The sequence below is a fragment of the Hirundo rustica genome, chromosome 4 (genome assembly GCF_015227805.2).
Source record: "Hirundo rustica isolate bHirRus1 chromosome 4, bHirRus1.pri.v3, whole genome shotgun sequence".
NCBI classification, from domain to species: domain Eukaryota; kingdom Metazoa; phylum Chordata; class Aves; order Passeriformes; family Hirundinidae; genus Hirundo; species Hirundo rustica.
The window spans coordinates 46,567,288-46,588,563 of record NC_053453.1 but is presented as its reverse complement, the minus strand read 5'-3'; the positions used below and the strand labels follow the sequence as shown (position 1 = coordinate 46,588,563).

The 21,276-nt window shown below is 41.7% G+C and overlaps 1 protein-coding gene across 4 annotated transcripts in view; it reads left to right on the top strand.

The window, feature by feature from the left end:
- Positions 1-21,276, top strand: part of CEP83 (centrosomal protein 83) — a 35,180-nt gene that overhangs the window by 9,800 nt on the left and 4,104 nt on the right. For all 4 annotated transcript variants that reach the window (XM_040063015.1, XM_040063017.2, XM_040063018.2 and 1 more), the window contains exons 6-12: positions 12,397-12,648; positions 13,916-14,047; positions 15,707-15,821; positions 17,286-17,430; positions 17,561-17,710; positions 18,360-18,435; positions 19,530-19,687. In XM_040063015.1, the coding sequence (XP_039918949.1) occupies positions 12,397-12,648; positions 13,916-14,047; positions 15,707-15,821; positions 17,286-17,430; positions 17,561-17,710; positions 18,360-18,435; positions 19,530-19,687 (1,028 nt within the window). The remainder of the gene's footprint in view (positions 1-12,396; positions 12,649-13,915; positions 14,048-15,706; positions 15,822-17,285; positions 17,431-17,560; positions 17,711-18,359; positions 18,436-19,529; positions 19,688-21,276) is intronic.

Genomic DNA, 21,276 nt, shown 5'->3' with positions numbered 1-21,276 from the left:
GGTGGCTTTGCACTTTTAGGGATGAAAGGTCTCACCCACTTAGATTGCACCCACTTGAGACCTGAGGGAGTGGACATGCAGGCGTACCTACCCTAGGTGACTAGATCATGCGGACACTCTGTTTCCCTGGTTGCTGGATCCTTTACCATTACCGGAGGCTTTGCTTTCAGCTGCAGTTGGCAGTTCTCTCTGAAATGGCGCACAATTGGTGGGTTAAGATTTTCATATGTGCAATTTAAAAAATTCAGTGTGAACAAGGTTTGGATAACTGGATTTGGGGTGTTTCTAGTTTTAGAGACTGATGTTATTGGCTGAGGACCCTTTTGAGATTTTGGTGGGTCCTTTCCATGATGGCCTGACCTGTCGGGGAGTAGGGGATGCCGGTTTTGTGCTCTACTCCCCTTTGCTGCAGGAAGCTTCTGAAATCCTTGGATGTGTACGTGGGTCCATTATCAGTTTTTATTGATTTGGGGGTGCCCAGGAAGGACAAAGCCTGTATCAGGTGTTTCATGGCATCACTGGACTTCTCCCCTGTGTGGGCAGAGGCATAGACACCTCCAGAAAAGGTGTCCACAGATACATGGACATACCTTTGCCTACCAAAGGACATGATGTGTGTCACATCTGTCTGCCATACCTCACAGCTGTTTTAATCCCCTGGGATTTGCTCCTGCACTCAGGGCTGGGAGTGCGTGTTGCTGGCACGAGGGACACATTGACACAATTGCCTGAGCCTGTTCCCAAGTTAGGTGGAACTGGCAGACTAGGCCTGGTGCATTCTGGTGAAAAAGCTGGTGGCTGATCTTTGCTTGTTCTAAGATGTTTGGGAGTGGGGCCATCTCCACAGGTGCAGCAAGAGCATCAGCCCTTCTGTTGCCCTCGGCTATGAACCCTGGTAAATCGGTGTGTGACCTGATGTGCATCACATAAAATTGTTGCTCTCGGTGGGAGACTAAATTCACTAGTTTTGAGAGCAAGTTGAAAAGTGCAGTGTTGGAGACCTCACTCAGTACAGCATGCTTATCTCTGGATACTACACCTGCTACATAGGCCGAATCTGTGACCAAATTGAATGGTTCAGGAAATCTTTCAAAAGCTCTAACAACTGCAGCCAACTCAGCTACTTGAGGTGATCCCTCAACAATTTCCTTCCACTGCTGAGTTTGAGGATCCTTCCAAGTCATTACTGATTTGTGGGATGCTCCAGATGCGTCTGTGAAAATGGTTAGAGCCTTCAAGGGCCTCCTGCTCTGAACACTTTTTAATGACAATTTGAATTGAATTTTTTCTCCTAATAATTTGTGGGCAGGCTGATGAATTGAAATTTTATCTGTGTAACTATCCAGAGCAAACTGAAAAGCTTCATTCTCATGAAGCAGATGCTCCAACATTGCCTTAGTAATTTGGCCTGAGTTTCCCTTAATTGGGATGTGAATGCTCTCAAAATCACATCCTGCCAACTCCCTGATCCAGGTCCTGGCCTTCCAGATCAATTCTGCCACCAGTTCCTGTGGCCTGGTCATTCTTTTGGACTAGTGGTGTCTGAGGAAAACCCACTCTATTACCAGGAGGGGATCCCTACAGTCTTCATCCTTTTTTGATTTGTCTACTTTCTCCCATCGAAAGATCACCCTGTGGAGGTGTGGCAATTTGCCTAAAATGATGAATTTGAATGGCAAGTCTGATTTGCACCTGTTTGCCTGTCTGGTGGCCATACAGTCGTGCACCTTTTCTAAGGCTGCTCTTGCCTCTTGGGTAAGGGTTCTAGGAGAACTTAGCTCCTCTCCTCCTTTTAACAGGTTGAAGAGGGGGTCTAGGTCCTCAGTGGTCAGACCTAACCAAGGTCTTACCCAATTTAAAGACCCACACAACTGCTGGACATTTGCTAAGGTCCTGATGTTATTTTTGACAGCCAATTTTTGCGGCACAATGGTCCGCTTACTAATCTCCAGACCCAAGGTAGCATCTTTTGAATCTTTTCCTCCTGCAGCAGCCAAAGAATCGATTGTCAGGTCAAGTGCGTGGGACAGTAAGTCATCACTGGGGGCACACACGAGCACATCATCCTATAGCTGCGCGCACTGGGGACAGCAGGGAAGAGAGGTACCACTCACAGATAAATGGCGAGTTCTTCACCCCCTGGGGAAGAAATTTCCAGTGGTATCTTTTCCTTGGGGCTTCTTGGTTGATGATAGGGACTGAGAAGGTGAAACGTGGGGCATCGTCAGGGTGCAGAGGAATCTGGAAAAAAAAAATCTTTGATATCATTAACTGCCAAATTCCAATTTTGGGCAAGCTTTGCTGGGGACGGCATCCCTGGTTGGAGAGAACCCATGTCCTCAATGACATTATTAATTCGATGGAGAGTGGAGGACCTGCTACTTGTCTTTCTTTGCTTTTTTGATAACAAAGACCAGGGAGTTCCATAGTGACGTAGTTTCCACAATGTGGCCTTTGGCTAGCTGTTCATCTACTAGCTCCTGAAGCGCCTTCAATTTTTCTTTACTGAGCGGCCACTGCTCCACCCAGACTGGTGAATCAGTTTTCCAATTGAGCTTCTGGGTAGGGTGCTTTTCAGTGACCGCCACCCGAAAAACCGGGGGGAGGGGGCATCTGGGATGCCAATCGTGACCCCCACTGGGCCATCAGGTCTCTCCCCAACAAGGGCTCCGAATAATCCAAAACAAATGGACGCAGTGTGGCCAGTTGTCCATTTGGCCCCTCAATTTGCATGACATTCTTTGACTGTTTTGCCAACTGCATTCCCCCTACACCTTGTATGTGCGCAGCCACATTTTGCGGTTCCCAGTGTGATGGCTACATCTGCCCCAAAGGTCCTTTGGTGTTTGTGACTTCCCCACCCCGACGGACCTCACACCATATTTTGGGTTTGTCCCTCCCAATGGCTTGTGTGCAGCAAACCTCAGGGTGTCTGTTCCTCGTGATGTCTTTCTCAAGGAACGGGTCTGGTGCTGGAATTGCTTGACCTATTATTTGCCCCTTTGGCAGAAACATGGGTGGGCAGACACAGTGCAGCCAGAGAACTAGTTGTTCAGGATTTGATGAGACAAAACCCAGAAGGATCTCGATCTCCTGTGGGGTGTGCTTAGTGTCCCCAAGGATGACATACTTACTGCCAATCTGTTGCCAGGAGCCTGGCACCTGCAGATCCATTGAACCTAAATGCCAGTCTGTGTCACCTAGGTACAAAGGCTCTGTCAGCTGCAGCCTGAAAGGCTCCTGGAGGCATTCAGTGGTTAGATTGGGTCTACTCATGTCACAATCAGTAAAGGCCACATCTGGTGATTTCTGCTGAAAAGCAGAACTGGTCAAAGCAGGATTAGTTACAGGATTAGTCCACTTCCTGCTAAATTTGCTTTTAAAAGGCTGCGAAAGTATTCACTTCCATGTCCAAATCCCTTGTGAGCTTTGCACAGATCCCAAATCGCTTGTTGGGGGAAGGGGTCCCAATTGCCACAGACAACTCCTCCTCTTTTTGACCATTGAAATGTGACTGGTGTAGTGGAAGGAATGGGATTGGTTCCTGGTTCTGGGTTCCAGGTTCCCCCCCCCCCCCCCACCCCCCTCTGGAGCATGGAACAGCGTTAGAGGGACATTTGAAGAAACCAATGGGAACATAAAGTGAGGAACCTCCTTGGCTCCTGCTCTGTCATTTGATGTCCTTTCCCAAACTCTTCAAAAGCTGGGAGGAACAGCTGAATGACAGACAAGGCCTGTAGGAGGGGACTGGGAGGAGTGACAGGGAAGAGGGATAAGGACAAACCTTGGAATAAAACACTTTCCAGGGGAACAGGGGAGTACAGAACAAACCATTATAACACAAAACCCAATATAAAAAGAAGTGACATAAAATACAATATGAAAACAGTGCAGAGCAGAATGCAACAATTAAGGAGTATCAGAGAAAGTGAAAGGGAGATAGACTGGTGGAGTTCAGCTCTTCCATCTTTAAGGGAGGCCCATCAAGATTCAGAGGACTCATTTTCCTCCCACTCCCAGGCAATAGAAGGGCACCTGGTAGATGAAGGGGAGTGGAAATGGGTCCCTGCTTGGGGAGGTAATAATAAAAACTCCTCCCAACCCCCATCCCCTAGCCAGGTGCCCCTTCAGAATAGGTATGAGGCCCTGGATCTAGAGAGCCAGCCAGATGATTTAGAGGGAAATTATCTGCCCAGTGAGCCTCCCAATTATGATTCATCTGTAAGATGGATCTCCACCTCTAACATCAAGAAGAAAAGAAGGGTAATTGTAGTACTTGACTCACTTCTGAGGGGAACAGAAGGCCCCATATGTCGCCCGGACCCATCCCATTGGGAAGTCTCTGCCTCCCTAGGGCCTGGGTACGAATTATCACTGAGAGACTTCCTGGACTGATTCCAGCCTCTGATTACTATCCACTGCTGATACTTCAGGCTAGCAGTGATGAGATTGAAAAGAGGAGTGTCAAGGTGATTAAAAGAGACTTTAGGGCCCTGGGACAAGGGTTTGATAGGACAGGGGCCCAGGTAGCGTTCTGCTCGGTCCCTTTGGTGGCGGAGAAAAATGATGAAAGAAATAGGAAAACTCACATCATTAACAACTAGCTTAAGGGCTGGTGTCATTGACAAAATTTTGGATTCTTTGATCATGGGGCAAGTTTTATGGCACCTGCTTTGTTGGAACCAGATGGGATACATGTCTTTGTTAAGGGCAAAAGGTTCTTAGCTCATGAACTGGCAGAACTTGTTGAGAGGGCTTTAAACTAGGTTTGAAGGGGGAAGGGGATGCAGCTGGACTGTCTGAAAGCAGGCCCAAGGGTAGTAAGCCTAAGTTAGGGGTGAAATCAGTAGCCCAGCTGAGGTGCATGTATTCCAATGCACACAGCATGGGTAACAAACAAGAAGAGCTGGAGGCCATGGTGCAACAGCAAAGCTATGATGTAGTCACCATCACAGAAACATGGTAGGATGACTCAAATAGCTGGGGAGCTGCACTGGATGGCTACAAGCTCTTCAGAAGAGACAGGAAAGGGAGGAGAGGTGAAGGAGTGTCCCTTTATATTAAGAAGGCTTTTGATGCTATAGCTATTGAAACTAATGAAGATGGAGTTGAATGCCTATGGGTAAGAATTAAGGGGAAAGCCAGTGAGGCTGGCATTCTACTGGGAGTCTGTTATTGTCTACCCAGCCAGGAGGAAGAGGTGGACAACTTATCCTATAAGCAGCTAGGTAATGTTTCAGGATCATTCAGCCTTTGTTCTTGTAGGTGACTTCAGCTTGCCAGACATCTGCTGGGAACTTAATATAGCAAAAAAAAGGCAGTCCAGGAAATTTTTAGAGTGCATGGGGGACAACTTTTTGTTACAGCTGGTCGGTGAACCCAGGGGAGGACTATGTTAGATCTGTTGTTTGCAAATAGAGATGGGCTGGTGGGAGATGTGATGGTTTGAGGCTGCTTGGGGCAGAATGATCATGAAGTTATAGAGTTCTTGGTGTTTGGTGAAATCAGGAGGAACACCAATAAGATTCTTAAATTGGACTTCCAGAGGGCAGACTTTGGTCTGTTTAGGAGACTTATTCAGAGAGTTCCTTGGGAAGCAGCCCTTAAAAATAAAGGCGTTCAGGAGAGGTGGGCGTGCTTCAAAACAGAGATTTTGAGGGCACAGGAACAGACTGTGCCTGGATGGGCAAGGAGGTTTTGGAAGAACTTAGGAATAAAAGGAGGATGTATCATCTTTGGAAGGAGGGTTAGATCTCTCAGGAAGTATTTAAGGGGGCTGCTAAAGCATGTAGGAAAAAAATTAGGGAGGCCAAAGCTCAGTTTGAACTAAAAATGGCGACTTCTGTAAAGGATAATAAAAAATCCTTTTTATTATTATTATTATTATTATTATTATTTTTATTATTATTATTATTCTACAAATATATTAATGGTAAAATGAAAGGTAAGGCCAACCTTTGTTCTCTGTTGGATGAGGGAGGGAATTTAGTAACTGCAGATGAGGAGAAGGCAGAAGTACTTAATGCCTTCTTTGCCTCAGGTTTTAGTGGGAAGTTGACTTGCCTTCAAGACAGCTGTTCTCGTGGGTTGGTTGCTGGTGTCAGGGAACAGAATGGTCCCCCCATTATCAGAGAGGAGGCAGTCAGAGAACTGGTGAGATGCTTGGATATCCATGAATCTATGGGCCCAGATGGGATCCATCCCAGGGTGATGAGGGAGCTGGCGGATGAGCTTGCAAAGTCAGTCTCCATCATTTACCATCATTCTTGGCTCACTGGCAAGGTTCCAGATGACTGGAAGCTGGCCAATGTGACACCCATTCACAAAAAGGGTGGGAGGAAGAATCCTAGTAATTGTAGACCACTCAGCCTGACCTCAGTACCTGGCAAGATAATGGAACAGTTTATACTGAGTGTCATCACACAGAATTTACAGGATGGCCAGGGTTGCAGGCCCAGCCAGCACAAGTTTAGGAAAGATGGGTCATGTTTGACCAACCTGGTCTCCTTTTATGACCAGGTGAACCCGCATGGTGGATGCAGGAAGAACTGTGGATGTTGTCTGTTTGGATTTCAGCAAGGCCTTTGACACAGTCTCCCACAGCACACTCCTGAATAACTGCAGCCCATGGCTTGGACAGGAGCATTCTTTGCTGGATTAGGAACTGGCTGGACGGCTGGGCCCAGAGAGTGGTGGTGAGCAGTGCTGCGTCCAGCTGGCGGCCAGTAACCAACCAATGGTGTCCCTCAGGGGTCTGTGCTGGGGCCAGTTCTGTTCAATATTTTTATTGATGACATGGAAGAGGGTATTGAATCTTTCATTAGTAAGTTTGCAGGTGACACTCGGTTGGGAGAATGTGTCGATCTGTTGGAAGATAGGATGGCTCTGCAGAGAGATCTGGAATGGTTGGGTGGGCACAGTCCAATAAGATGAGGTTTAATAAGTCCAAGCACCGAGTCCTGCACTTTGGCCACAACAACCCCCTGCAGCATTATAGGCTGGGGACGGTGTGGCTGGACAGTGCCCATGTAGAAAGGGACCTGGAGGTACTGGTGACAGCAGCTGAACATGAGCCAGCAGTGTGCCTGGGTGGCCAAGAGGGCCAGTGGCATCCTGGCCTGTATCAGGACTGGTATGGCCAGCAAGAGCAGGGAGGTCATACTTCCCCTGTACTTGGCACTGGTGAGGCCACACCTTGAGTATTGTGTCCAGTTCTGGGCCCCTCAGTTTAGGAAGGACGTTGAGACGCTTGAGCATGTCCAGAGGAGGGCAACAAGGCTGGTGAAGGGCTTGGAACACAAACCCTGTGAGGGAACGACTGAGGGAGCTGGGGTTCTTTAGCCGGGTGAAAAGGAAACTCAGAGGTGACCTTATCACTCTCTACAACTTCCTGAAGGGTGGTTGTAGACAGCTGGGGATCTCTTTCTCCAGACAGCAGCTGACAGAGTGAGAGGACACCGTCTCAGGCTGTGTCAAGGGAAATATAGGTTGGATATTAGGGAAAAGTTTTTCACGGAAGGAGCGATAATGTACTGGAATAGTCTACCTAGGGAGGTGGTGGAGTCACCATCCCTGAACATGTTTAAAAAAAGACTGGATGTGGCACTAGTTGAGGTGTTAGGGCATGGCTTGGACTCCGTGATCTTGGAGATCCCTTCCAACCTAGACATTCTGTGATTCTGATTCTGTAACTTGCTTTCTGGTAAATGACTGCCAGTATGTTTACTTAATGCTGTTTTTAATCACATTTGTGATGGAATTTGTGACATGATGCTAATTTGAAATTAATAAATTATCTGAGTAACCAATGTAAATTTAGACTTTAAATTACTTATATGGCAACTTATCAAGGAAGATACTGTTAATAGCATATAAGGGTACATTTTGCAATGTATCTGTCATGATCTTAGTTTGGATCAAGATGGTAATTGAAAGGATACTGAAAACTTTGATAACTCTATTTCAGTTGTATTAGCTCTTGAAGAAACCATTCATTCATTTCTTTGGACTTTCAAGAGTGTATGTAGCTAGATAAATTGCCAGCTTATTTATGTTTTAAATATATGCAGCATTATAAATGAGTTGCAGATGTCATTTGCATATCTATTTAAGTATTTGTCTGGAAGCATATATTCTAAGATGCCAGATTTAAATGTATTACTCCAAACATTAAACACAAATCAAAGCAATCATCACTTTCAAAATCAATCCAAGTTTGCAAATGCAGTGCATTAAAAACAGTTGTCCTTCCTAGAGCTAAACCCACATGCTACTTTACAGCCTGCCTCTCTCATGGGCTTGTTGAGTCTGCTAGTCCTGCAGCTAATTAGCACACTTACACACAGTGAAACTACTTTGAGCCCAGGGCACAGTGTGATCTGGTTTCTCTCAAAGGCTTTTTAACATTCCATGTCATTTTACACAAGGAGGCTGTAAAAATGTCCTAATTCTTAAATGATGGCTTGCTTGGGCATATCATGCAATTGAGTCTCCTCATAAAATTTGCAGGACTTTTGCTGCAGAAATCAGGTTTGTTCGTAGAGGACGCTGGTGAAACTTTCAAAAGGACTGCTGCAGGTCAGACTTTGGACTAGTCTCCAAATATTGAGAGAATTCTGACATGGCTTTCTTTCTCACTCTTTTGCCCCCACTATTATCTTCAGTCCACGTAACTTATTTTGAAATATAACAATCTATATATTTTTGTGTTTCTTAATTACAGTCTCCAGATTGGTTTGTACCTTTTGTACTACCTTGTAAGAGAGAGTTGGGGGGGGGGGTTGTTTTGTTGAGGGTTTTTTGTGGGGTGGATTTTTTATGTGTGTTTTTGGTTTTGTTTTGTTTGTTGTCTATTGGGGCCCAGTCATGCTGGCTGTCTGGAGTTATTAGCAGATTTGAGTTCTGTTGTAATTATAGTGGAATCATAAGGTAACTTTGAAGAGACTCCATAGTCCAAAATCCTGCTTAAAATATTGAAGTGTTATGGGATCAGGTTGCTCAGGTCCATGTCCAGCCAAGTATTGAACATCTGCAAGGATGGAGATTCCATAATTTTTCTGGTCAGACTCTTTCAGTATTGTCTTGGTTTTCAAAGACAGTTGTCTGCCAAGGAAAGCTAGAGCCTCCCTTGGAATGGAGAATGTAAACCCCCTTCCCTCCAAATTATTATAATTTTTATAATTAGGGGCTTTCAGGCAAAGATATGGGAATAGGAGTAACAGTTCTTTACTGGGGATATTAAAAAAAAAAAAAAAAAGGAAAATACAAATGTAGTAGTACAAAAAAACAAGCAAGGAAGCAAACAAAAATCTTGGAAAAAACCCTGACAGAGTCAGGGATACAACCTGGCGCCCTGTTGGTCAGGGTGTTGGAAGCAGGCCAAATAAATCCTCCTGGAGTAACTGATGTGGTTCTGTGGAGTAGAGATGGTCCTGTAAAAAGTCCAGTGGTGATGAGATGGGTCCAGTCTTCCTCTGGGAATCCAGTGGAAAAACTGGATACCTTGTGTCCTTCAGTCCCAGTTTTTATCTAGCTGGGAACAGTTGCCTCCTCCCCCACTGTGTGGAGCATCTCACAATGGGATGATGGAGTGTGTCATGTCATTGGTGGCCCTAATGGCCCATTATCAGAAGATGTCCCCTGGAGGATGGAGGGGTGGTGAAAGAGATAAGAAACACTGCCCCACCTGGTTTTAATGGCTGGGCCATCATCAGAAGGTATCTACCCTCCTCCCCCCTGGAGTTATAAGAGAAGGTTAAAACATCTCCTAAAAACAGCTTTCAACAGATGAAATAGTGAAGTGGCTCTCTCTCACTCGGAGCCCCAGCTCCATTTTTGCCTCGGCTAGCTTGAGAGAGAAACCATGCCAGAAGGAATTTTCCCTTCAAGGCCTTAAAGATCCCAGAGAGGCTGGAAACCTTTTTCTTTAGAGAGAGCAGGTCCTTGTCGATGGCAAAAGGAAAGAGTCTGCTCTTGGTCCGAGGGGAGTCACGGCTCTATTCAGTCTTTCTCCTGCCCCTGCAGGGTCAGGAGCCCAGTCCAGTTCCTGTCCCTGTCTCGGTCCCAAAAGCTAGAGAGGTTTCCACGTGGTCTCCTTGCTTTGACCCAGGGGAAAGGGGCTAGAGGCAGTGTCTCGGTTTTGAAAAGACAGGTGTCTGCTATGGAGAGGCAGGCCTCTCTAGTAAATGAGGAATTTGAATCCTTCCCTTTAATTTGGAAGATTAAAAATAAAACTTTTCAGTCAGAGCTATGGGGAAAAGGAATAACAGTCCTTTACTAGTAAATATAACAGGACAGACAAAAAACAACAGCAATTATAACAATAGTAGAACAGAACCAAGAACCCCGAGGGCAAACGGTGGAAGCTCCGGCGCTGATGGCTGGAAGCCGGGTGCGGTGGACTGTCCTCCGCAGGCACGGCGTGTCCTCGGCAGGCAGAGTTGGCAGTGCCGGAGAAGCCGCAGCGGCGGGACCCGGTCTCACCCAAAATCCAGCAGGACAGCGAAGAAACTCCGAATTCCTGGATACTCCAACAGATGGTAGAATTCCCAGGACCAGACTCCTTCGTTAACCATGGACTCCAGCAGCCAGCCGTGGCCCGATCGGTGCTCCCCGCCCCGAAGAAAAAAGCCGCGAGATCCCCCCACCCTCAGCTCTCTCCGGGAGCTTTTTCTCCCTCCCCCAAAACTAAGTTATCAGTTCTTTTGTCCAGGTTAAGCACTCAGCACTTAGTCTCCTAGCAACTTGGGAGGGGGAAAAAATTCTACAGGAGACTTAACCCTCAACAGGCAGGGACAAGCCACTACCTAGTCAGGGATAAGGTGGGAGTGGAACAGAGTTGGGTTACATTCCAGTGTGGGAGGATGGGCAGGGAGAAGGAGCAGGGACAGATCTCGTGATACATTTGCCAGGGGAACAGAGTGGTACAGAAGAAACCATTACAAAACCCAATATAAAAATGAAATACAGTATAAGCCCAAATAATGCACTACAACAAAATAGAATACACAGGTTACATAATCCATTACAAGTATTTAACTATCTTCATGGCAAACTTTTTCATAATATGTAATTGGAACTTTACATGGTTCAAATTGTGCCTGTTGCCTCTCTTCCTATCAGTGTGCATCTTCTCCGAGCTGAGGCCAAGTTCTCTTGGCTTGTCTTTGTTCTCCAATGGCTTGTCGTGTTCCCCAACCCTCTGAACACCTTAGATGGCCATCTGGACTTGACACAAACTCCAGATACAGCTTTAGCAGTACTGGAAGGGGAGACAAAGGACCACTTCCCTGGTCTGCTAGTTGTCCTCCTGCCAATCTGCCAGGACTGAATTAGGTGCTCTGCTGACTAATGCTTAGCTGCTTGTCCACCAGGACCCCTAGTTCTGTTTCCATGGAGATGCTTCCTAAACAGTTGCTATGGGCCTGTACTGTTGCACTGGGTTAGTCCATCCCAGATGCCTGACATGCTCTTCTTATTGAAGAGGACTCAGTTCTGTCCATTCCTTCAGCTAGTCCGGGTTCTTCTGGATAGCAGTTCTGCCTTCCAACAGATTGACTGATTTCCCCCCAGCTTGGTGTCACACTCAAGCTTGCTGAATGCGACTCCATGCTATCATCCAGCTTGCTAATGAGTGTGGCTTGTCTCTCTCACGGAGCTCTCCATCTCCGTTCTTGCCCTGGCTAGCTGGAGAGACAAACCACAGTTAGAAGGAGTTTCCTCAGGGTCCTAAAAGCCAGGGTCCTAAAAGCCAGAACCTTTGGCCAGGTGGCCAAGAACCTTTCCCTTAGCAGAGAGAGTGGGACCCCGTCATTGGCAAAGGAAGGTCTGCACTTCCAAGGTGAAACCAGGGCTTTATTCAGTCCTTCTTCTGTGGTCCTGCCTCAGCCTGGGTCAGGAGCCCTGTCCTGCTGCCCAAACCAAGAGTCTGGACCACATGTAGCTTCGGTTTATATCCAGGGAAGGGGCTGAAGGCGGGGACAAGCCAATACCCAATCAGGGATAAGGTGGGAGTGGAACAAGGTTGGATTACATTCTAGGAGGGGGACTGGGGAGATGGGCAGGGACCAACTTCGGGATGTCACATTTTCCAGGAGAACAGGGAGAGTACAGAACAAACCATTATAAAACCTAATATAAAAATGAAATACAATATGAAACCAAATAACACACAGCAACAAATGAGGACATCAATCAGTATTGCATTCTGTAGTGTTCTCAAAAAGACCACACTAATTACAGGTGTTCAGGTGGTCGCGTTTTGAATGTCCTGCTCTAAGCAAATGAATGGTTAAATGTCTGCTGATGGTCTTTTCTGAATTGTTAACTACTGTAATTGTTGCTGCCTGACACCTAACTAATGTAAGAACTTTTTATTTTTCTGTTAACAACTATCAGATTGCAAGACTGGAAAAAGACAAGGAAGAACTCCATAATCAGCTGCTTAGCATTGATCCCACAAGGGACAGTAAACGTGTGGAGGCACTTTCTAGAGAAAAAGCACAGCTGTGTCAGAAATTAAAAGCCTTAGAAGCAGAAGTAGAAGAACTAAGAGCAGAAAGGCACAACTGTGTTGTGCAAGCAGAAGATGTTCAAAGAGTACAAGCACGCCAGTTAGCTGAGATGCAGACCTTGATGCGGTCTCTAGAGGTAAGACTTTCTTTTATTATTTTGCCTCCCTGTAGAGTGTAGTAAGAATAGCGTTTGGCCTGACAGAACTGTCACTGAAATCACTGATAATTTTGCCACTGACTCTGCAATTTGAATTTGTACACTTCATATTTAAAATCAAATTGTAGTTGACTGGGAGTCATGCACTGCCAGTTCAACTTTGTGAAGTCTCTCAATTGAGAGATTCTTCTGACTGATCTCCTTTCCAAACAAGCAAGTCATATCTGCATTTGTAGTCAGTAAGAAGGTCATGTCATGACTTGCCACTCAAGCTGGAGTTTAGAAAACAATATGTTAATAATCTGCTGGAGTAAATTCTTTATTCTTTTCAAAAATGTCACAATGCCCTCTCTTTAATCTTTTCCTCATTTGTCATCTTTGCTTACCCATTCCTCTTTTTTCTCCAACACATTACTGCAGTTGTTTAGTACTTGGCTGTTACTCTCCCTGTTGCTCTCCTTGGTATTTCTGGCCTGTTGCACTTTTCCCAAGATTCCACTGTATTCCTCATTTGTGGTCCTTAGACCTTCTGTCAGTTCTTGCTACCTCTCTAGGTAGCGAGCCTTTTCATCTAGGTTCTTTGTAGTTGCAGCATGCAGATAGATGGTTCATTCTCTTTTTTACTGTTATCAATGCTGTATACCTTAGTTACAAAATGCTCTGATCTCAACTTAAAAAGTACTGTAATCTTCTTAGGCAGCTTTAAAGAGAGCACTGCCAAAACCAGAAGTGTTCAGAAAAAGGAAGGTGTCATCCTATATTAATTATCTTTTTTATATTCAGTAAAGATCAGGGTCTTGTCTTGTAAAGATGAGAGCCTATAGTACAGTAGTTGCATTTTATTTCCTCTCCAGGATGTTAATTCTTCTGTCAGTGTAACTGTATAAGCCAGCATATTACACCTTTTTGAGTACCACTTGTAGTTAAACTGTTTACAGCCTAGTGATTTAGTGGTATGCACACCTGCTGCCTGCTAACCAAGTCAGATTACCACCACCCCTTATCAAGGAGGATTGAAAATGGGAGTGATTCTAGCTGGTGTTAGTAAAAACAGTTGTGAATTTTGAATAAAATTCAAGAGTCTTGTTGTATTGGAATATACGGTTGAGCAAAGATGAATATTTATATATCATATTATATATTATAATGAGTTAATATCTGAAAGCCCAGATAAATCAAACATTTCAAATGAGTCACAAGAGGCAACCCAGCTCCAAAAATCTTTAAAATGCTTCCTTCATTCAAGGCAGAAAAGAAGTCTGCTGAACTACAGGTCAGTCGAATTGAGAAAGAACTGCAGACGAGTCATGAGCAAAACATTCTCTTAACTAGCAAACTTCACAAATCTGAACGAGAAGTCAATTCCTTAGCTGCTCAAGTAAGTACTTGTATGTTATCTGAAATATATTTTTCACATCCTGTTACGTTTTTCAGCTTATATTTACACTAAGAATAAAGTAACAATGTTTTATGGTGTGACTTAAAGTAAGTATGGAATTTTCCCCTCAGTTGCAGTTGAAAGACAAAGAATATATGACTTCACAGGAGAAATGTCATACCTAAAAGTATCTCTAAGATTGAGGTTATGTTCTTATTCCATCTTCTAGGTCTTTTTCCTGAACAGAACAAGACTTAAAATGGTACCTTTATATTCATGTTTTTAATGTTCATGAAAACAGCCAGCCTTTAGACCTTTAAACTGATTTGGGTTTTTTTAATTTATTTTTTTTTTTCTTCCCTGTAATGGAGCTATGGCTTCTGAAGGTCATAAAAAGTATCCTTTGAATAGGCTATGTTGGCTACAGGAAGCAACCTGCATTGGAATTGCTTGTGGAGATGTAGGTTATAGTAGGAGCAGGGTAATCACCTTAGCATGGCTTTTTGCTTGGACTGCTGCCAACATAGCTTGTACAGAAATATTTTGGTACAGAATTGCATGACAGCATTTTAAGTTGACCATTGTCTTAAAACATATTTGAGTAATTGGGTTACCAGATCTTAGCGGTTTTTTTCTATGTTTGTAAGTGTGGTGGTTTTTGAGATCTTTTTACAGTGCATATTTGTGAGTGCTAAGTGTTTAATTTTGGTCATTCATTAAAAAAAGTTCTAAATTACCATAGGATTAAGATATGAGCTATACCATTATTTAAAGCCTCTTTATGTAATATACTGTACTTGGCCCCCATGAATGCTAAATAGGAGGGGAAAACTTCTGTTAAACATTTTTCAGTGGACCCCCAAAATATATAGAAGATTGTTACAGCCTTTACTTTTTGTATCTACTGGTCTTCTCTACTCCCCTCCAGTAGCAGAAATGTTCCAGTGATTTCTCAAAGGGAGGGAAATAGGTGGTTTACTATACTAACCTCCACCTGCTTCTGCTCCCATTCAAACCTACTCCTGAGCACAGGTGCATGTGTTTGTCTTCTGGATTTTCTGCCTTAAAAAAGCCACCTTAAACCTTTTCAAGTTGCCCTGAAATGCTATCAGCTTAATATATAAGCAACTAAATCTTCTGTGTAGTTACTTAATAAGCTACTGTGTCATTCTTAACCTTTTGCCACTTGTATATGCTAGCAGGTTGTAATTACATTTGTCATTGTGAATGGATTTTCATTATAAGTGCTTTCCTCCAGATATTTAATTTGCATTGACCGTGTAATTACTGTGTTCAAATGCCTAAACTATAGAAAGTTTCCATGCAAGCGGTAATTTTCTTTGATTTGATGTTCTTAAAGCTCGTACTTTTATGAGGCCATTTGATGTGTCTATAGAGCAGTAATTGATTTAAAATGCACTTTAAAACTATGAAGACCAGGATTTTGAGAAACTAATGCAGCACTCCAGGGGGCCTATATGTAGTTACCAAAATGAAATTTCTTGGGGGAATAGTTGATATTCTGGTGTTGGATATCACTTATGGAGATTAAATTATATTTTATTTTGCCTTGACTCTGAGGTATCTTTAGTCAGAAGTGAAGTAAATATATATAAATTTATTATAGTTAATTTGATGTTGGTTTTTACTAATTCATAGGTAAAAGAACTTAAACATTCTCATAAGTTGGAAGTAACAAATATCAAACTGGAGGCAGCCAGAACAAAGGGTGAAGTAGAAAGAGAGAGAAACAAGATTCAAAGTGAAATGGATGGTAAAGTATGAAATTATTTTGTAATTATTTTATCTGTTTACTTCTGGTTAGAATAATACAATTATTTTTTTCTCTGAACAGTCCCCAGCAGCTTTCACCTTCTATTTCTGGTCTAGGTCATAGATGTGACAATTCATTTGGTATTTGAAATAATTGTGTTGTTTCACTTTCTCTACTCGGCAAACAACAATTGAGAGCAGTTTTTCATTTATGTAAGTTAGTACAATTGTGACACAAGTTGAGCCTAATCTGTTTCAAATTATATACTTCATATGGTTATTTTTTTTTTCTATTATTGCTGAATTCTTAAGTCTTCCATGCTCTACTTGAAACCTTATCGTGCCACAGAGCTTCAGTGATTGGGCGTTTTTTTGATTCTGTGTCTGTGGAATTGATACCAGTTCCATAAGGCTGCCACATGAAACAAGATACACTACCTAGCTCATTCTTTGAAGGAAATAGGCATTGCTCTAAGATACCTGATGCAGCTGAGTATGTAACCAACTTGAAATAGCTTTCTAGAGTGAAAAGGCCAAAACTTTCTGATACTAGTTGTGTTTTAATCACTACTCAGCTTTAAAGAGACCTGTCGTCACTGATTGGCCATAGCCATATGTCTTTCTGAAATAATTGTTTCTGTTCACTTGCGTTAATATTAAGTTCACTAAGAGCAATGAAAAAGTGGTGTTTTCTGTATTGATAATATACTTACAGTGTATTTCAAACTAAAAATGTTGGGCCCTATGAAATATGAAACTGAATACAGACAAGATTTAAGTTAACCTGAACTTACTGTGGAATTCCGTTTGCATCACTGAATTAGCTAAATAACCAGGTGTCACTGTTATAGAGCATGTTGGCTTATTTGCCAGTGAACACAAATGACACAATCAGTCACAACATTTTAATTTCTATCATTTATCCCTGCCTATAGAGTCATAGCTTTAGAAATGCCTTATTTGGTAATACAGGTAGATTAAAATGTGAGATTTGTTGAAGTCCAGTCACTGGTTTCACTGATAAAGTTTACAGTGTTCACTGTAAACTTATCAAGAAAATGAAAGTTTTCTTGTTTGACCTTTGCATAGTTATTGTGGAACACTTTTTAAAATTTTTAAATCCAGACACAAGCACTTTGTATAAATTGCTCTAGAGTTCAAATCTGTAGTAATATCAACTGTTTAGTTACTTTTGTTTATTAAAGTTAGAAACTCTAGTAGATCATGATTCCAGTGTAATAAGGGTTACTTTTCAAAAGTTTTGGAAATGTAACTGTTATACTAAGAAAGGTCTCTTCTGGTTTTCTTGTGTTTTCTTTTTTTTTTTCCCTTCCCCCATTCATTCTGTCATTTGAATTGAGATTTTTAGTTCCTTTTTGGGAATTTATAAAGCTATTTGAATGTAGGATTTCAGCAGGTTCTTATCAAGAATGACATGTTTGACTTTTTTTAATGTATAATGCAGGATTGCTGTCCGACAAGGAAATTCTTACTGCAGCTATTGAACGTCATAAAGTGCTTTTAGTAGAAAAGGATCGGGAGCTAATTCGTAAAGTGCAAGCTGCCAAAGAGGAAGTTTTTGACAAGATTGCAGCCTTACAGAATGAAAAGTATGTCTATTGATTTCCTCCTCAGCTTCAAAAAGAGGACTGTTTTGTGTTACTTTTAAAAATGTCATCTTAACTAAACACTTCTGCAATTTTGTAATGATTCGTGTGTGCTTGTTGAATCATGTCTTAGGTTAGAACTCGAGAACAGATTAGCTGATCTAGAGAAGATGAAATTGGAGCAAGATTCTTTGAGACAATCTGAAAAGGATCAGTATGAAGAAAAACTACATGCTGTGCAGATAGCCGAAGAAACTAGCAAAAAGGAACTTCAGCGTTTGCGGTAGTGTGGCTTTTCTAATCATAGCACAAATTTCTCATTTTTCCCCCTTAATGTTTTTACAGTAGACATTTACAGAATGTCTTTACAGAACAGTCTACTGTTCATAGAAGTCTTCATTATGAAATGTTCATTTTAGTAGACTAGACAGAATTATTTTTGCACTATGTAAAAAAGAGTGCAGAATTAAAAATGAACTGTTTGAAAAGTTAACACTTTTTGGCCAAACTTTTAATGCCATTTTCAATTACCATTTTGAAGTAATAATTTGGCAATGCACATTTGTTAAAACTGGTTTAGTGCTGGCTGCCGGCATAGGCCCAGTGTTAGAGTAAACCATTTCTCTTTCCACAGCAGCAATTGGCAAGCTGGGACCCTACTATGATGTCTCTGAGTTGATTATTTTGGTTGGGAGTTTACTTGGCTTACTATAGTTTTTGTATGTAGATCAGCATGATAAAATGAATCACACTTCAAAAATCTTATTCCTACGTGAATTCTAAGAATGAATAGAAATAGATTTTAAATACTTCTAGGTTAAATATTTATCAGCCTTTCAAATAATGCTGTTTATTTGTCAGGCTGATTTGTGCTTATTTATAGCATCTGTATTTTGATTAGATAAAAATAAGGATGTCTTATGCAATCTTAGATTTAAAATTCAACAGCAAGCTATGCAGACAGAAGAGCTGGAAGAAAAGAAATGTGAAAATGCTAATCTGAAACAGGTAAGGTTTTATTGCAGTGTAATGTTTTATAGAGAAATATATTCTTTCCTGCAGTTACTGTGTCCTGTTTGAAGATTGGATTGAATTTTTAAGGCTTTTTTTTCCCCTGAGGGACAAAATGTGTACTTCAGATATTTAAAGGGGAAGTGTTCAGAAATCAATCATGCTTTCCTGGACCTCTGTAAATGGATTACAGCTTTTTGCTTCATGTGTTTTGTGGGTATCAGGAATTTCAAAGCTGAATGTTTGTAGACTGGTTTACTGAATATGGTTATGCACTATTTAACTGGAGATTCAGTTGCCATGGAGACTTATAAATTGTTTCTAGATAATGCTTTGCATTTACACTGCATCTCTTATCTGAGGTTGTTCAAGTGTTTAACAGATGTTTCATAAATGAACTAACTAATGTAAAGAGGTATATGTCTATTGCAGAGTCAATTGATGGCAGTGTTGAAAATCAAATGTATTTTTAACTCCTGCTTGCCTGTGATGTTATTTAGTAGTAATAACAATAGCTGTGCATTAAAGTACTCTGCAAGCTGTGTGCACTTGAAGTTCAAGACAATTATTTTTTTTTCATCCAGAAATCAGAAATTGAGTAATCTAAGTGTCCATGTAGGGGGAGGAAAAGGAAAGGGAAATGATAGTTTCTATATGCTGGGTACAAAGGATGGACTTTTCAGTGCTTCCTTGTTCTGTGAACTGCTTGGTACAGTCACTGTTGGCTCTAACACACTGTGTATTATGAGACAGAAGAGCCTGGATAGTTCCACAGCTCTGCAACTAAGTATTTCATGGTCCTCTGGGGCTGTGGCATTGGATTTCTGAAACTCTGGGGGACACTTCAGTGGCAGAAGAGTCCTGCCTACCTTTCTGATTTTAACTACAATAGAAACTCTTTGTCTCATAATGATTTGCTTTAAAGCTTCTGGAGAAACTCTTGAGTAAAGAGGAAAGAAACAAGTAAAAAAGGCTGATGAAAAGCTAAAGGTAGTTGGTGTCTCCATTTTGCATTGTCTCAGTATATCAAAATCAATTGTTGGTTATTTGCATATCTTCTGAAATGGAAAATATCTTTTTTGTTTTGGTAGCAAATAAATGATATCCAACTCCAGCTTGCCTCACTTTCTCAATCAGAGAATGATTTGCTGGAATCTAATCAAAAATTGAAGGAAGTAATAGAGAGATTGAAACAAGAACGTCAACATGCAAGAGCTCAGGCAGAGAAAGCTCAGCTGGAAACAGAGAAGTAATTTTTTTCTTTTGGCTTTACTTTTCATGCTGCTTGTGTTCTTCTCGTGGATTACTTAACTGTGGATTGTAGATCCTGAATAAAGTCAGAAAGTTAAAATGAACAGGAAATATTGGACAGTTGTAAAAAATGGCTGTACCTTCTGTGGCATAGTATGTATAAAAGCTTTCTTCATGTCAGCTTTAAAAACAGGAGTTTTTAACATATCTGTTAAAATTAATGATTGATTAGTGAGATACACTGCTTGCATAAAATGAAATTCTGCTTATACTGAAGGGAGTGTCAAACTTCTATAGGTACAAATGGATCTAGAGTTTCAGACAGTTCTTTTAAGAGTGCTTAAGCTGTATGGGTGAAAGGAGCATTCAAGCATTGTATTATGCATGTTAAGCTTCCACGGTCCCAGTCAGTATGTATGAATACTTCTTTCCCTTTCCCATTAGCTACTTTTAGCTGATATAAGGTAAGTAAAAGCTTATAGAGTATCTTCTAGTTCCTCTCATCAAAATTAAAAATCATTCGTTTCCTTTTTTTGCACAAGCTTGACTGCATACCATCAAAGTATGACAATAAATGATGAAGAAAGTTAATAAATTATGAAGGAAGCCAGATTTTATTCAGATTTCATATAGAAAAGCATACTTTCCTGGAATTTAAAGACTAATTTGTCAGTCTGAAGTGGCTTTTCAGAATTTCCTAGTTTAGTAACCAAATGTGTCTAACTTGTACTGGATTATTGTGTGGTGGGTGTTTTAAAAAGTCAGTGTCCCAGATTGAATATAAAACTTCCAAAGGTATAATGTAACTTCTTTTTGTTTTAACGTATCTTTTGCTATTCATTGGTACTGCAATTGCTATGTTGTCATTAGTTTAAGTAGTGCTTTTCAATTTAACATTTGAAGATATTATTGCATTTGTACTGCAGGGTATGTCACTTGCACATTAAACACTTTGGATATTTGTTTTAGGGAGGTGTACTCACATGTTGAGTGAGATCGTTGCTGTTACTTGAACGAGACTGTCATGGTCATTTACATATTAATGGATCACAAAACAGTCAGGACTAGGTTTTCCTGAGAAGGCAGTGGAAGGAATTTGTCAGTCCTCAGAGACCATTGTACAATTATGTAGGTACTGAGAGATGCACTAAAGCTGATGCTGCAGAAATGAAGCAGCTTTGTAGCCTGCATGTTAAGTCCTGCAGGTCTGTGAGCCTTGGGTCATGTTTCCATTGTTTTTATGAATCTGTGACTGATAGACCATCCTTCCTCAATTCAGTAAATTGTTATGAGCTTGAACACCTAAGAGTTAAGTTGCACCAACGCAAGAGGAAGTGAAATAGGGACCAAAAGATGAGAAAGCATAAGATAAAAACTTTCAGATAAATAAAGTAATGTCAATTGAGCAATGAGCATAAGTAGGCAAAGCAGCTGCATGTCTGGCTGTGTCAATCTTAAGCTTGGAAATGAAAATGTGAGAGGAGAAAAAGAGCTGGAGGCAAACTATAAGACTGGTACAGATCAGAGATGAGCTCAAACAGTTACTTGTTTAACATTTTGGGAACAATGTTCGTGGCATTTAAACCA